Genomic DNA, 15,766 nt, shown 5'->3' with positions numbered 1-15,766 from the left:
TGGGGTACGGGGGGGGCAGGACCCCAAAACCCCCCCTCCCCCACCCCCCTCTGCCCCTCCCCCACCCCCCTCCCCCCCTCTGGAGCCCCCAAATGGGCTTTTTTGTGCCCCAAAATACAAAGAGAAAACGGAAACGGGGTTTAAATGGGAACTGGGGGGGGGAGGAGGGGGTGTTTTCCATAACCCATAATAGTGTATATCCCATAATAACTTCATATCCCATAGCCTATACCCTATATTCCATAATAACCCCATAATCTATAACCCATACCCCATATCCCGTACCCCATACCCCATAATAACCCCATATCCCATAATAACCCCATATCCCATAACAACCCCATACCCCATATCCCATAATAACCCCATATCCCATAATAACCCCATATCCCATAATAACCCCATATCCCATAATAACCCCATACCCCATATCCCATACTCCATATGCCATATTCCATAATAACCCCATATCCCATACCCCATAATAACCCCATAGCCCATAATAACCCCATACCCCACACCCCATATCCCATACCCCATATCACATAATAACCCCATATCTCATACCCCATATCCCATAATTCCATATCCCATAATAACCCCATATCCCATAATAACCCCATATCCCACATCACATAATAACCCCACATCCCATAATAACCCTATAATAACCCCATATATCCCATAATAACCCCATAACTCCACATCCCATAATAACGCCCCATCCCATAATAACCCCCCATCCCATAATAACCCCATACCTCCATCCAATAATAACCTCATAATAACCTCCTATACCCCATAATAACCCCACATACCCCATAATAACCCCCCATGGTATTATGGGATATGGGATTATTATGGGTTATGGGGTTATTACGGGCCGTGGGCACCGTGGGGCTCAGCTCGCACTTGGGGGGCGTCTGGGGGGGGTCCCTGACCCAGCTGTGGGTCTATGGGGAGAAGAAGGGGGGAGGCCCCCATATATGGGGCAGAAAGGGGGTGTGACCCCCATATGTAGAGCAAAGAGGAGAGGGTGACCCCCATATATGGGGCAAAGGGGGGGTGACCCCCATATATGGGGTAAGGGGTGGTTGTGACCCCCCCAAGTGTGGGGCGGGGCCTCACCGATGACGTCAAAGGTGTCATCAGAGCTGGATGACGTCACAGGGGGCGGGGCCTCCCGTCCCCTCCTCCCCCTCCCACTTGGTGCAATGCAGGGAGGCTCCGCCCCCGAACCCCATTGGACGAGGAGCGCTGTGGAGAGCCAATGGGCATCAGTTGTGGGGGGGGGGAGCAGGAGCCGCGGCCCCGCCATCGCTTTCGCTTTCACTTCCTGGCCACGCCCCCCTACCCTCCTCCCATTGGCTGCCCGTAGAGCGCTTGGCTCCGCCCCCTCCCCATCCGCTTGGCCCCGCCCCCAGGAGGCTCCGCCCTGCGTTCATCAGCGTTAATTAAAGGCGTTTACAATTACAATGCGGGGGTCACGTGACCCCGGGGTGGGGGGGAGGGGCACATACAGCAACAGTGACATTGGGGGGGAGGGGGGGGATATTATGGGGTACATGGGGGGGGTGGGACCAGATGTGATGGGACCTGAGCATCCAGATGTGCTGGGTACCAGTGTCCAGATGGGATGGAGCCTAATGCAATGGCCCCCATTGGTCCAGATGCAATGGTCCCCATTGGTCCAGATATGATGGACCCTAATGCAATGACTCCCATTGGTCCAGATGCAATGACTCCCATTGGTCCAGATGTGATGGAACCCCATTGGTCCAGATGCAATGACTCCCATTGGTCCAGATGCAATGACTCCCATTGGTCCACATGCAATGGTCCCCATTGGCCCAGATGCAATGACTCCCATTGGTCCAGATGCAATGGTCCCCATTGGTCCAGATGCAATGACTCCCATTGGTCCAGATGCAATGGCCCCCATTGGTCCAGATGCAATGGCCCCCATTGGTCCAGATGCAATGGCCCCCATTGGTCCAGATGCAATGACTCCCATTGGTCCAGATGCAAAGGCCCCCATTGGTCCAGATGCAATGGTCCCCATTGGTCCAGATGCAATGACCCCCATTGGTCCAGCTGTGATGGCCCCCATTGGTCCAGCTGTGATGGCCCCCATTGGTCCAGCTGTGATGGACCCTGATCCAATGACCCCATCAATCCAGATGTGATGGATCCTAATGCAATGACCCCCATTGGTCCAGATGTAATGGGCCCCATCAATTGAGATGTAATGGTCCCCATAGGTCCAGATGTGATGGACCCTAATGCAATGACCCCCATTGATCCAGATATAATGGGCCCCATTGGTCCAGATATGGACCCTGATGCAATGAGCCCCATTGGTCCAGATGCAGTGACCCCCATTGGTCCAGATATGGACCCTGATGCAATGACCCCCACTGGTCCAGATGTAATGGCTCCCATCAGTTGAGATGTAATGGTCCCCATTGTTCCAGATATGATGGACAGTGATGCAATGACTCCCATTGGTCCAGATGTAATGGGCCCCATCAATTGAGATGTAATGGTCCCCATTGGTCCAGCTATGATGGAACCCCATTGATCCAGATCTGATGGACCCTGATGCAATGGCCCCCATTGGTCCAGATGCAATGACCCCCATTGGTCCAGATGTAATAGTCCCCATTGGTCCAGATGTGGTGGACCCTAATGCAATGACCCCCATTGGTCCAGATGCGATGGACCCCCAGTGTCCAGATGTGATGGACCCTAGTACAATGACTCCCATTGGTCCAGATATAATGGCCCCCATTGATCCAGACGTGATGGACCCCAATGCAATGACTCCCATTGGTCCAGATGCGATGGCCCCCATTGGTCCAGATGTGATGGACCCCCCCAGTGTCCAGATGTGATGGACCCTAATACAATGACTCCCATTGGTCCAGATGCAATGACCCCCATTGGTCCAGATGCAATGGCCCCCATTGGTCCAGATGCAATGGCTCCCATTGGTCCAGCTGTGATGGTCCCCATTGGTCCAGATGCAATGGCCCCCATTGGTCCAGCTGTGATGGAACCCCATTGGTCCAGATATGATGCACCCTAATGCAATGACCCCCATCGATCCATATGCAATGACCCCCATCAATCCATATGCAATGCTCCCATCACTCCATCTACACCCCCACCCCCACCCCACCCCCTTTCTCACCCATCCCCCCCCCTCCCCCTCCCCCCACCCCCACCCCCCCCTTTCCCCCCCCTCCTCTCGCAATGGCCCCGGTGCCGCACGAAGCTGTCTCTCCACATGAAGCGCTTGGCGCAGGCCGGGCACTGGTAGGGCTTGAGGCCCGTGTGGGTCTTGGTGTGCTCGCTCAGGTGATGCTTCATCTTGAAGCGCTTGGCGCACACCGGGCAGGCGAAGGGCCGCAGCCCCAGGTGCATGTTCACGTGCCGGTCCCGCATGCTCCGGTGGCTGAAGGCCTTGCCGCAATGGCACGGGTAGATGCGGGCGCCGTCGCCGTGGGGCGATGGGGAAGGGAGGAAGAGGATGGGGTTGGGTTGTGGGGAGGAATGGGGGGGGATGGCGACGGTGTCGTCCAATGGGTCGTAAGGAGGGGGGAAGTCGGCGGAGGATTCGCAGAGGTTGACTTGGTCAGCCAATGGGGCGGGGAGGGGATCGGCGGCCGGGGAGCGCAATGGGGTGGTGATGGGGTCGGCACCATGGACAGCATTAGGGGACCTCAGTTGGGTGCTGACCCCATCAGCACCATGGACAGCGCTTGGGGACCTCAATTGGGTACCAATGGGTTCAGCACCATGGACAGCATTAGGGGACCGCAATGGGGTACCAATGGGTTCAGCACCATGGACAGCGCTTGGGGACCTCAATTGGGTGCTGATGGGGTCAGCACCATGGACAGCATTAGGGGACCTCAATTGGGTACCAATGGGGTCAGCACCATGGACAGCATTAGGGGACCTCAATTGGGTGCTGACCCCATCAGCACCATGGACAGCGCTTGGGGACCTCAATTGGGTACCAATGGCTTCAGCACCATGGACAGCGCTTGAGGACCTCAATTGGGTGCTGACCCCATGGGCATCAGGGGACCTCAATTGGGTGCTGACCCCATGACCATCAGGGGACCTCAATTGGGTGCTGACCCCATGGGCATCAGGGGACCTCAATTGGGTGCTGACCCCATGGGCATCAGGGGACCTCAATTGGGTGCTGACCCCATGGGCATCAGGGGACCGCAATTGGGTGCTGACCCCATCAGCACCATGGACAGCGCTTGGGGACCTCAATTGGATGCCAATGGCTTCAGCACCATGGACAGCGCTTGGGGACCTCAATCGGGTGCTGACCCCATCAGCCCCATGGCCACCATCGGGGGGCTTCATCTTGAGCCCCCCAACCCTGGTTCCAGCCCCATTGGTTGACCTCAATTGGGTACCAACCCCATCCTCCCCATAGCCCGCACTTGGCGACCTCAACTGGTTGCCAACCCCATCATCCCCATGGCCCCCATCAGCCCCTTCAATGGGGTCCTCATCCTCTTCACACGTCAACACCAGATCCTCCTGCAGCCACTCCTGCTTGACGTAGACCCACTGCTTATGGGGCACGATGCTGGGTTGACCGCAAAGCCCTCCATCACCGCTTGCTTGGCTCGACGAGCACTTATGGGGCTCGGCCCCATGGTGGGGACTGAAGTAATTGGTGCTGCTGGGGGACTGCGTGCGGGTGGAATGGGCCCCCATTGATGATGATGATGATGATGGGGGGGGACCACCAAGCACCCCTCGCCCCTCTTTAAGCAGCTCCGTGCACTTGTCCACGATGTGCCACATCTGCAGCACGCTGCCCACCGTCAAGAGGTTGACCACGGCATCGGGCGCCATTGAGAGCCGCCCCGTATAGGCCGACCCCAAAACGCTCTCGAAGGCCCCCGGGTCCATGACGTTGGGGAGCACCACGGAGCTCATGTTCTTCAATAGGACCTGGTCGTGGAAGTAAGGGGACGAAGCGGCCAGGACGGCGCGATGGGCCCGGAACACGCGGCCCCGGACATGGATGGAGAGGTCGCAGAGGTGCCCGTCCAATCGCTGTTGGTTCAGGTTGGCCAAGAGGGTGCTGGGAAGGTTGGGGAAGTCCACGTGGAGTAATGGGGGGGGTGGGGATGGGGCCATGGTGGGGGTGGGGGTGGGGGAAGGGCGGAGAGAGAGGGGCTATGGGAGGGGGAGGGGAAAGGGGTGAGTTGGAGGGCGAAAAGGCATCGATTTGGGCTCAAAATCAATGGGGTTTGACTCTAAACCCATCGATTTTGACCCAAAACACACGGGTTTTGACTCTAAACCCATTAATTTTGACTCAAACCAACCGATTTTGACTCAAACCCCATGGATTTTGACCCAAAACACACGGATTTTGACTCTAAACCCATCGATTTTGACCCAAACCCCATGGATTTTGACTCAAAACCGATCGATTTCGACCCAAACCCCATGGATTTTGACTCTAAACCCATCGATTTTGACCCAAAACTCATGGGTTTTGACTCTAAACCCATTAATTTTGACTCAAACCAACCGATTTTGACCCAAACCCCATGGATTTTGACCCAAAACACACGGATTTTGACTCTAAACCCATCGATTTTGACTCAAAACCGATCGATTTCGACCCAAAACACAAGGGTTTTGACCTAAACCCCATGGATTTTGACTCTAAACCCATTGATTTTGACCCAAACCCCATGGATTTTGACCTAAACCCCTTAGATTTTGAGTCTAAACCCATCGATTTTGACGCAAAACCGATCGATTTCGACCCAAACCCCATCGATTTTGACTCTAAACCCATCGATTTTGACCCGAATCCCATGGATTTTGACTCTAAACCCATCGATTTTGACTCAAAACCGATCGATTTCGACCCAAACCCCATGGATTTTGACCCAAACCCCATCGATTTTGACCCGAAACACATGGGTTTTGACAATAAACCCATCGATTTTGACCCAAACTCCATGGATTTTGACCCAAAACACATGGATTTTGACTCAAAACTGATTGATTTCGACCCAAACCCCATCGATTTTGACCCAAACCCCATTGATTTTCACCCAAATCCCCACTTTGATCCAAATCCCCTTGATTTTGCCCCAAATCCCCTTAGTTCCGCCCCCGCCAGTCCCCATAACCCCCTCCAATGACACCCCCTATAGACCCCCAGCCCCTATAGCCCCCTGTAACACCCCTATAGCACCCCCATAGCCCCATCAAGCCCCTATAGACCCCTATAGCACCCCCATAGCCCCCTATAAGACCCCCAACCCCTATATCCCCCATAACACCCCCATAACCCCCCCATACACAGAGCCCCTATAGCCCCCATAGCACCCCCCATACCCTATAGCCCCCCATAACACCCCCATAGCCCTATAGACCCCCTACAGAGCCCCAGCCCCTATAGTCCCCCATAACATGCCTATAGCCCCCAGCCCCTAGAGCCCATAGCCCCCTATAGCCCCCCTATAGCCCCCCCATCCTTCCCATAACACCCCCATAGCCCCCCCATAGCTCCCCATAGCCCTCAGCTCCTATAGACCCCCCATACCCCCCTCTTACACCCCACCCCCTATAGACCCCCTACACACACCCTATATGCCCCATAGCACCCCTATAGCCCCTCCATCCCCTATAGCCCCCATAGGCCCCCAACCCCTATAGCCCCCATAACACCCTTACAGCCCCCCATCCCCTATAGCCCCCATCAGACCCCCAAGGCCTCATTCCCATAACACCCCTATAGCCCCTCCATCCCCTATAGCCCCCCTCCATACCCCCTACACCCCCATCCCCTATAGCCCCAATAACACCCTTATAGCCCCTACATCCCCTATAGCCCCCATAGCCCCTACAGCCCCCATAGGATCCCAGCCCTTATGATCCCCATAGCACCCCTATAGCCCCTCCATCCCCTATAGCCCCCGTAACACCCCTATAGCCCCTCTATAGCCCCCACAGGACCCCATCCCTTATGATCCCCATAACACCCCTATAGCTCCCCCATCCCCTACAGCCCCCATAGCCTCTCTATAGCCCCCATACCCCCTCCATTCCCTATAGCCCCCCATAGCCCCCCCTTACACCCTATATCCCCCCCCACCCCCCCCTATAGCCCCTATAGGTGTCCCCCCCCCATGCCCCCCCCTCCCGGCCCCGCCCCGGCCCCGCCCCCCGCTCACCCGCTCGCTGGGGCTCAGGGCGCCGCCGCCGCCGCCATCTTGCCCCGTGGCCACGCCCCCCTCCCCTTTTCCCCGCCCCCCCTTTCCCCGCTCCATATATGGAGGCGGAGGGGGCGGAGCCAAGCGCGCGCCCGCGCCCGCTCTTAAAGTGACCGCGCGGCAATAACAAAAGAGAGCCTTTATTGGAGGGGGGGCGTGGCCAGGCCGGAAGGGGGGCGGGGCTTGGGGAGAGGGGGCGGGGTTTAGAGAGGGGAAGGGGGCGGGGCTAATCCGAGTCCGAGAGCACGATGATCTCCTCCGGGTCGCATTGGGTCGCCACGCTCATCTATGGGGGGGGAGGGAGAGTGTGGAGACCCCCATAGCCCCCCCATCGACCCACATTGACCCCAATTACCCCCCATTGACCTCCTTGCTCTCCATTGACCCCCCATACCCCCCATTACCCTCCGATAGCCCCCCATTACCCCCACATAGACCCCCATTATCCCCCCATAGCACCCCCATAGACCCCCATTATCCCCCCATTACCCCCCATAGACACCCATAGACCCCCATTTACCGCCCATAGACCCCCATCTCCCCCCATTACCCCCATATCCCCCCCATACCCCAATATCCCCCCATTACTCCTCCATTACCTCCCATTATGCCCCCATCACCCCCATAGACCCCCATTATCCCCCCATTACCCCCCATAGACACCCACAGACCCCCATTTACCGCCCATAGACCCCCATCTCCCCCCATTACCCCCCATATCCCCCCCATTACCTCCCCATCACCCCCATATCCCCCCCATTGACCCCCCCATATCCTCCCCCATACCCCCCATTACCCCCCCATATCCCCCGCTCCTTCCCATCACCCCCATATCTGCCCCCATTGACCCCCCCATATCCTCCCCCATACCCCCTCCATAGACCCCCATTTCCCCCCATACCCCCATTTACCCCCATTACCCCCCATTACCTCCATACCCCCCATACCCCCCCATCACCCCCCCATTGACCCCCCCCATATTCCCCTACGGACCTTGCAGGCCTTGCGGCTGTTCCGGTAGCGGGGGCTCCCCCCGCTGCTGCTCACCACCTCCCCCCCGGGGGAGTCAGCGCGGGTCGAGTCCGGCACGGGGCTGTTCCGGGAATGAGCTCCTCCTCCCACCGCTGCTCCGCCCCCTCCGGCCTCGTCCTCGTCCTCGCTGGGAACCTCGATGCAGGGGCTGCGGGAACAGCGGTGTCACGTGATGTGAGCCGCATCATGTGACTGCACCCCCCCATTGAGCAACACAGAGGTGCACAGAGGCACCCCCATAGAGACCCCATAGACACACATATACCTCCCATAGACCCCCCAATAGTCCCCCATATGCCCCTCCTTAGACACCCATATACCCCCCCATAGAGCCCCCCTTAGACCCCAATATGCCCCCCATAGATTGCCATAGACCCCCCCCATAACCCTCATATACCCAATAGACCCCCATATACCCCCAATAGAGACCCCCATAGAGACCCCCATATACCCCCCATAGACCCCCCATAGAGACCCCCATATACCCCCCCTTAGACCCCCATATACCCGCCTTAGACCCCCATATACCCCCTATAGAGACCCCCATAGACCCCCCATAGACCCCCACATACCCCCCATAGACCCATCATATACCCCCCATAGAGCCCCCGTTAGACCCCCATAGACTCCCATATACCCCCCTTAGACCCCCATATACCTCCCATAGACCCCCATATACCCCCCTTAGACCCCCATATACCCCCCAATAGACCCCCCCTTAGACCCCCATATCCCCCCCTTGGACCCCCATATACCCCCCATAGACCCCCCATAGAGACCCCCATCTGCCCAGTCAACCACCACATATCCCCCATAGACCCCCCCATAGCCCCCCCATACCTTCCCCCCCCATGCATCTCCCTCCGGCTCTTCTTATGGGGGGGCACGGGGGGGTCCCCCCCTTCCTCGGCGCTCCCATTGCAGCTGGTGGAGCTGATGGTGGCCCCCCCCCCTCCGGCCCCATTCTCCAATGGGAACCCCCTTTTCCCTATGGGATGCAGGCAAAAAGGGACCCGGAAAGTGGGGGGACCCCCCCCCAAAACCCCCATAACCCCACATTGGGATAAGGAAGATGGGGATCGGGAACGGGGGGGGGAAACCCCTTTGGGTTTGGCTTCGGACCCCCCCATCCCTTCTATAGGATGGGGGGAATCTGGGGGGGTCTCATTGGGTTCCATGGGCAAGGTCTCGATCTCCACCATAAAGAGCTCCTCTGGGGTCTTGGGCATCACTTCCATAGGGACAACACCTTGGGATGGGGGGGGGGATGGTTAAAATGGGGGGGGGGGGGGGCACCCCCATTTTACCCCTATCCCCCCCCACCAATGGGTGGTACTGACCTGGTACAATGGGGGGCTCCTGCTTGGCTTGGTGATGGGGGGCATCAACTGCATCCTTGGTAATGGGGGCATGGGGGGCTTCAGCTTCCCCTTTGGGGCTCCCATAGGGGATGATGGGCTTGGGGGTGGTGTCTTCATCATCCTCATCCTTTATATAGGGGGTATTGGGCTCTATGGGGTTTCCATAGGGGATGATGGGCTTGGAGTTGGTGCCTTCATCATCCTCATCCTTTATATGGGGGGCATTGAGCTCTATGGGGTCCCCTATGGGGATGCTGGGCTTGGAGGTGGTGCCTTCATCATCCTCATCCTTTATATGGGGGGTATTGAGCTCTATGGGGTCCCCTTCATCCTCTTCCTCCCTCTTCCCATGGGAGCCATTGGAGCTGCCCCCTTCCTCTTCCTCCTCCTCCTCTTCCTCCTCCTCCTCTGTTTCCTCCTCTGTCTCCTCCTCTTCCTCTTCCTCCTTGGCCTGGTTCTTCCCTGCGGTGCCCTATTGGATACTGGGGTTCAGTTGGGACTTGGGGTCCCCCCACCCCATAACCATGCTCTATGGGTGCCCATGACCATGCCCTATGGGTGCCCATGACCATGCCCTATGGGTGCACCCCCATAACCATGCCCTATGGGTGCCCATAACCATGCCCTATGGGTACCCATGACCATGCCCTATGGGTACCCACGACCATGCCCTATGGGTGCCCATAACCATGCCCTATGGGTACCCATAACCATGCCCTATGGGTGCACCCCCATAACCATGCCCTATGGGTACCCATAACCATGCCCTATGGGTGCCCATAACCATGCCCTATGGGTGCACCCCCATAACCATGCCCTATGGGTGCCCATAACCATGCCCTATGGGTGCCCATAACCATGCCCTATGGGTACCCATACCCCATAGACACCCATACCCCATAGACACCCATCCCCATAGACACCCATCCCCATAGGCACCCATACCCATAGACACCCATCCCCATAGACACCCATCCCCATAGGCACCCATACCCCATAGGCACCCATAGGCACCCATACCCATAGACACCCATCCCCATAGACACCCATACCCCATAGGCACCCATAGGCACCCATCCCCATAGACACCCATCCCCATAGACACCCATACCCCATAGACACCCATCCCCATGGGCACCCATACCCCATAGACACCCATACCCCATAGACACCCATCCCCATAGACACCCATACCCATAGACACCCATACCCATAGACACCCATCCCCATAGACACCCATGGGTGCTGCTCACCCGCCGCCGCTTCCTGCCCCTCTCCTCCTCCTCGCTCTCATCCTGTAACTGGGCATAGTGGGAGATGACCTGGTCCAACCGGTTCAGCGCCACCGTCCTGTTCCGCCGCAGCCTCTTGGCCAGTTCGGGGTCCATCAGAGCCGGATCGCTGCCTATAGGGGAATAGGGGGGGTCAGACAAGGGGGTGATGGGCACCTAAGGTGCCATTGGGTCTCTATGGGGAGCTATGGGACTTCTATGGGGTCCAGCATCCTCTATGGGGTCCGGCATCCTCTATGGGCTCCATCACCCTCTATGGGCTCCAGCGCCCTCTATGGGCTCCATCACCCTCTATGGGCTCCAGCGCCCTCTATGGGCTCCGTCACCCTCTATGGGCTTCGTCATCTTCTATGGGTTCTATCACCCTCTATGGGTTCCATTATCCCCTATAGGTTCCATTATCCCCTATAGGTTCCATTATCCCCAATGGGCTCCATCGCCCTCTATGGGCTCCGTCACCTTCTATGGGCTCCATCTATGGGCTCCATCGCCCTCTATGGGCTCCATCGCCCTCTATGGGCTCCATCACCCTCTATGGGGTCCAGCATCCTCTATGGGCTCCATCACCTTCTATGGGCTCCATCTATGGGCTCCATCGCCCTCTATGGGCTCCATCGCCCTCTATGGGCTCCATCACCTTCTATGGGGTCCAGCATCCTCTATGGGCTCCATCACCCTCTATGGGCTCCATCACCCTCTATGGGCTCCATCACCTTCTATGGGGTCCAGCATCCTCTATGGGCTCCATCACCCTCTATGGGCTCCGTCGCCCTCTATGGGCCCCACTGGCCTCTTATGATCCCTTCCATGCTCTCCATCACCCCCTTGTCCTCTCCATCACCCCCCCACCATCCCCATCACCCCCTTCTGACCCCATTCCCCCCCCTTTTACCCCTTCCCCTAGCCACGATCGTGATCCGTGGGATCATTCCCAGAAGCATAGACCAGATCCAGGTGCCTCCTCTCCTGCAGCCGATTGCCCACCTCCCGGAACGCATCCTGCGCCATGCTCTCCATGTGCTTCCTGCCCAGCGCCAAGCGGTGGCGCCCGTTGGCCTTCTGGATCACCTTGAGGATGTCCCCGTAGTCGGGGAAGGCGTCGGGGCGGTTGATGAAGCGCTCGATGCGGCGGTTGACCTCCGGGTAGCGGGTGCCGCGGTAGGGGATGCGCTGCTCCACCACGCGGCCCGTGAGGCTGCTGCAGCGCTTGAGCTCGCACAGGCGGTGGAAGATCCTCATCATCCTCCTCTTGAGCCGGCTCTCTTGCAGGTAAGCGGAGTCTTCACTGTCTAATTCAGCCAGATCCAGCTCCCGCTCCTGCAAGCGCCGGATCTCCCCGGTGTAGACGCGGAGCAGGTTCTCCAGGTAGCGGATCTGGCGCTTGGAGCCGCTGGGTGGTGATGGTGGTGGTGGTGGTGGTGGTGGTGTGGGTGTACTGGGGGGCACTGGGGCGGTGGGCACGGGGGTCAAAGGGAGCTTGCGGCGCAGGGAGTGGGCCTTGAGGGTGGTGCAGAGCTCGTTGATGTAGACGTAGACCTTGGGGCGGCGGCGGCGGACGCGGCGCAGGCAGCGGGTGAGGACGTTGCGGAGCTCGGCCGAGGAGAGGAAGGAGGGGGAGGTTTTGCGGTGGCGGGAGGAGAGGAAAGGGAGGACCTCGGGGTGGTCGGAGGTGAGGGGGGTGCAGAGGGAGAGGAACTGGGGAGAGAGAGGGGGGGTGAGGGGGGTGATGGGAGAGGGGATGGGGATGGGGATGGGGATGGGGATGGGGATGGGGAAGAGATAGGGATGGGGTGGGGATGGAAAAGGGATGGGGATGGGGATGGAGAGGGGATGGAGAGAGAATGGGGATGGAGAGGGAATGGGGATGGAGAGGGAATGGGGATGGAAAAGGGAATGGGGATGGAGATGGGATGGGGACGGGAAGGGGACGGGGATAGAGATGGGGATGGGGAAGAGATGGGGATGGAGAAAGGGATGGAGAGGGGATGGGGATGGGGATGAGGAGGGGATGGGGATGGGATGGGGATAGAAGAGGGATGGGGATGGGGAGGGAATGGCAAGGTGATGGAAAAGGGATGGGGATGGAGAGGGGGAAGGGATAGAGAGGAGATGGAGATGGGAGAGTGGGATGGGGATGGGGAAGAGATGGGGATGGGGGAGAGGTGGAGAGGGAGATGGGGATGGAGAGGGGATGGGGAGGGAATGGAAAGGGATGGGGAGGGGGATGGGGATGGAGATTGAGAGGGGATGGGGATGGAGATGGAGAGGGGATGGAAAAGGGATGGGGATAGAGAGGGGAGAGGGAGGGGATGTGGATGGGGATGGAGAGGGGATAGAGATGGGGAGGGGATGGAGATGGGATGGGGATGGGAGGGAGATAGGATGGAGAGCCAAAGTGGACATAGGGGTGATAGAGAGGGGATGGGGATGGAGGTGGGGAAGGGATGGGGATGGAGAGGGGATGGGGATGGGGAGGAGAGAAAGAGAGGGGATTGAGACCACAAGCACAATGTAGAGGACATGGAGAGGGGATGGGGACCATGGGGGGGGAACCATGGAGAGGGGATGGGGACCACAAGTACAATGCAGAAGGGATGGAGGGGAGATGGAGGTGCCAAGGGGGACATGGAGGGGATGGGGATGGGATGGGTACCACAATGGGGACATGGAGGGGATGGGGATGGGATGGGTACCACAATGGGGACATGGAGGGGATGGGGATGGGATGGGTACCACAATGGGGACATGGAGGGGATGGGGATGTGTACCACAAGGTTGACATGGAGGGGATGGGATGGGTACCACAATGGGGACATGGAGGCGATGGGGATGCCCCCCCCAACAGGAAGTGCCCCCCCAAACCCCCCCATCCCCCCCTTACCTCTCCAAAGAGCCGCTCATTCTCCTCCTTGTACCCCCCTTCTTTCCCCCCTCCCCCACTCGGGGGGGTCCCCGGGGGGTCCCCATTGCTGGAGGTGGGGGCGGGGGGGGCCGGGGAGGTCCCCGAAGGCCCCGGGGGGGTTGGGGGGGCCGGGGGGGGGCCCTCGTCTTCATCATCCAGGACAATGACGCTGCCTTGGGGGGGGGCGGCCGCCATGGGGGGGGCAATGGGGGGGCCCCGGGAAAGGGGAACCCCCCCTTGGAGCCTCACGGGGGAGCCTGGGGGGGGGGGAAAAAGGGGGTCAGGACCCTAAAATAGCCCCATTGGGACCCAAAATAGCCCCGTTTCACCCCAAAACAGCCCCATTGGGACCCAAAATAGCCCCATAGAGGCCCAAAATACCCCCCTGGACCCAAAATAGCCCCTTTGTGACCCAAAATACCCCAACTGCGCCCCAAAATAGCCCCATTGGGACCCGGAATACCCCCCTGGACCCCAAAATAGCACCATTACACCCCAAACCAGCCCCATTGAGCCCCATAATACCCCCCAGACCCCCAAATAGCCCCATTGTGACTCAAAATACCCCCCTAGACACCAAAATAGCCCCATTTTGACCCAAAATAGGCCCATTTTGACCCCAAAATGGCCCCATTGGGACCCAAAATACAGCCAGGACCCCAAAATAGCCTCATTGTGACCCAAAATACCACCTTAAACCCCAAAATAGCCCAATTGTGACCCAAAATAGCCCCATTGCGACCCAAAATACCCACCTGGACCCCCATATAACGCAATTGTAACCCAAAATACCCCCTTAAACCCCAAAATAGGCCCATTGTGACCCAAAATACAACTAGGACCCCAAAATAGCCTCATTGTCACCCAAAATACCACATTAAACCCCAAAATAGCCCCACTGGGACCCAAAATAGACCCATTTTGGCCCAAAATACCCCTCTTGACCCCAAAATAAACTCATTGTGTCCCAAAATAGCCCCATCGGGACCCAAAATACCCCCCTGGACCCAAAATATCCCCATTCTGACTCAAAATAGCCCCCTAAACCCCAAAATATCCCAATTGTGACCCAAAATAGCCCCCTAAACCCCAAAATAGCCCAATTGTGACCCAAAATAGCCTCCTAAACCCCAAAATACATACAGGTAAACCAAAGTAGCCTAAACCCTAAAATAGCCCCATTGGGATGTGAAATACCCCCTGGACTCCAAAATAGCCCCTTTGTGACCCAAAATCGCCCCGTTGCGACCCAAAATAGCACCTTTGTGACTCAAAACACAGCCAGGACCCCAAAACAGCCCCATTGGGACCCAAAATACCTTCCTGGACCCCAAAATACCCTCATTGTGATCCAAAATATCCCCTTGCACCCCCAAATTGCCCCACTGTGACCCGAAATAGCCCCATTGTGACCCCAAAGACCTCCCTGGACCCCAAAACAGCCCCATTTCACCCCAAAACCCCCTTTACATCGCCCTCTGCCCCCCAACTTCCCCCCGAGCCCCTCGGGGCCTACCCGGGGCCTACCCGGGGCCTGTTCCCCCCCCAACCCCCGCTCTGTTCCCGCCCCATTCCCGGTGCCCCCCCCACCTTTCCCAACGTTTCCCTTTATTCCCGGTGCCCCCCCCGTGTTACTGGTCGCCCCCCCTCCCCCCCTCAAGCCCCGCCCCCTCTTCCCCGGTGGCCCCGCCCACTCCCGCCGCTCACCTCGGTCCCGTTCCGGCGCCGCGGTACCGACCGGTGGCCGTTGCGGGCGACTGCGCAAGACCGGAAGTTACTTCCGTTGTCGCTCGTGGGCGCCGCCATGACACCGTACAACCGGCGTGCGCAGCCAATCAGAGCGCCGCGTTGCATCCGGGGACTCCAGCTCCGCTGAGAGACAACGGGGGCGCGGGGGGCGGC

At 58.4% G+C, this 15,766-nt stretch overlaps 1 protein-coding gene across 1 annotated transcript; it reads right to left on the bottom strand.

The window, feature by feature from the left end:
- Positions 1-7,503: 7,503 nt before the first annotated feature.
- DAXX (death domain associated protein) lies at positions 7,504-13,981 on the bottom strand (the record flags this gene model as incomplete). Its single annotated transcript, XM_061360447.1, has 7 exons — positions 7,504-7,563; positions 8,271-8,457; positions 9,150-9,297; positions 9,650-10,142; positions 10,924-11,075; positions 11,868-12,657; positions 13,844-13,981. Coding segments are annotated over 7 exons (1,968 nt in total), but the record flags the coding sequence as incomplete, so codon positions are not given.
- Between the last annotated feature and the right edge of the window lie 1,785 nt (positions 13,982-15,766).

The sequence above is a fragment of the Neopsephotus bourkii genome, unplaced genomic scaffold (genome assembly GCF_033783945.1).
Source record: "Neopsephotus bourkii isolate Nb327-2 ecotype Australia unplaced genomic scaffold, CSIRO-AGI_Nbou_v1 NB_1025, whole genome shotgun sequence".
Classification (NCBI taxonomy): Eukaryota; Metazoa; Chordata; class Aves; order Psittaciformes; family Psittacidae; genus Neopsephotus; species Neopsephotus bourkii.
The sequence above is the reverse complement of the archived record's forward strand: the minus strand, read 5'-3'. Positions and strand labels throughout refer to the sequence as shown.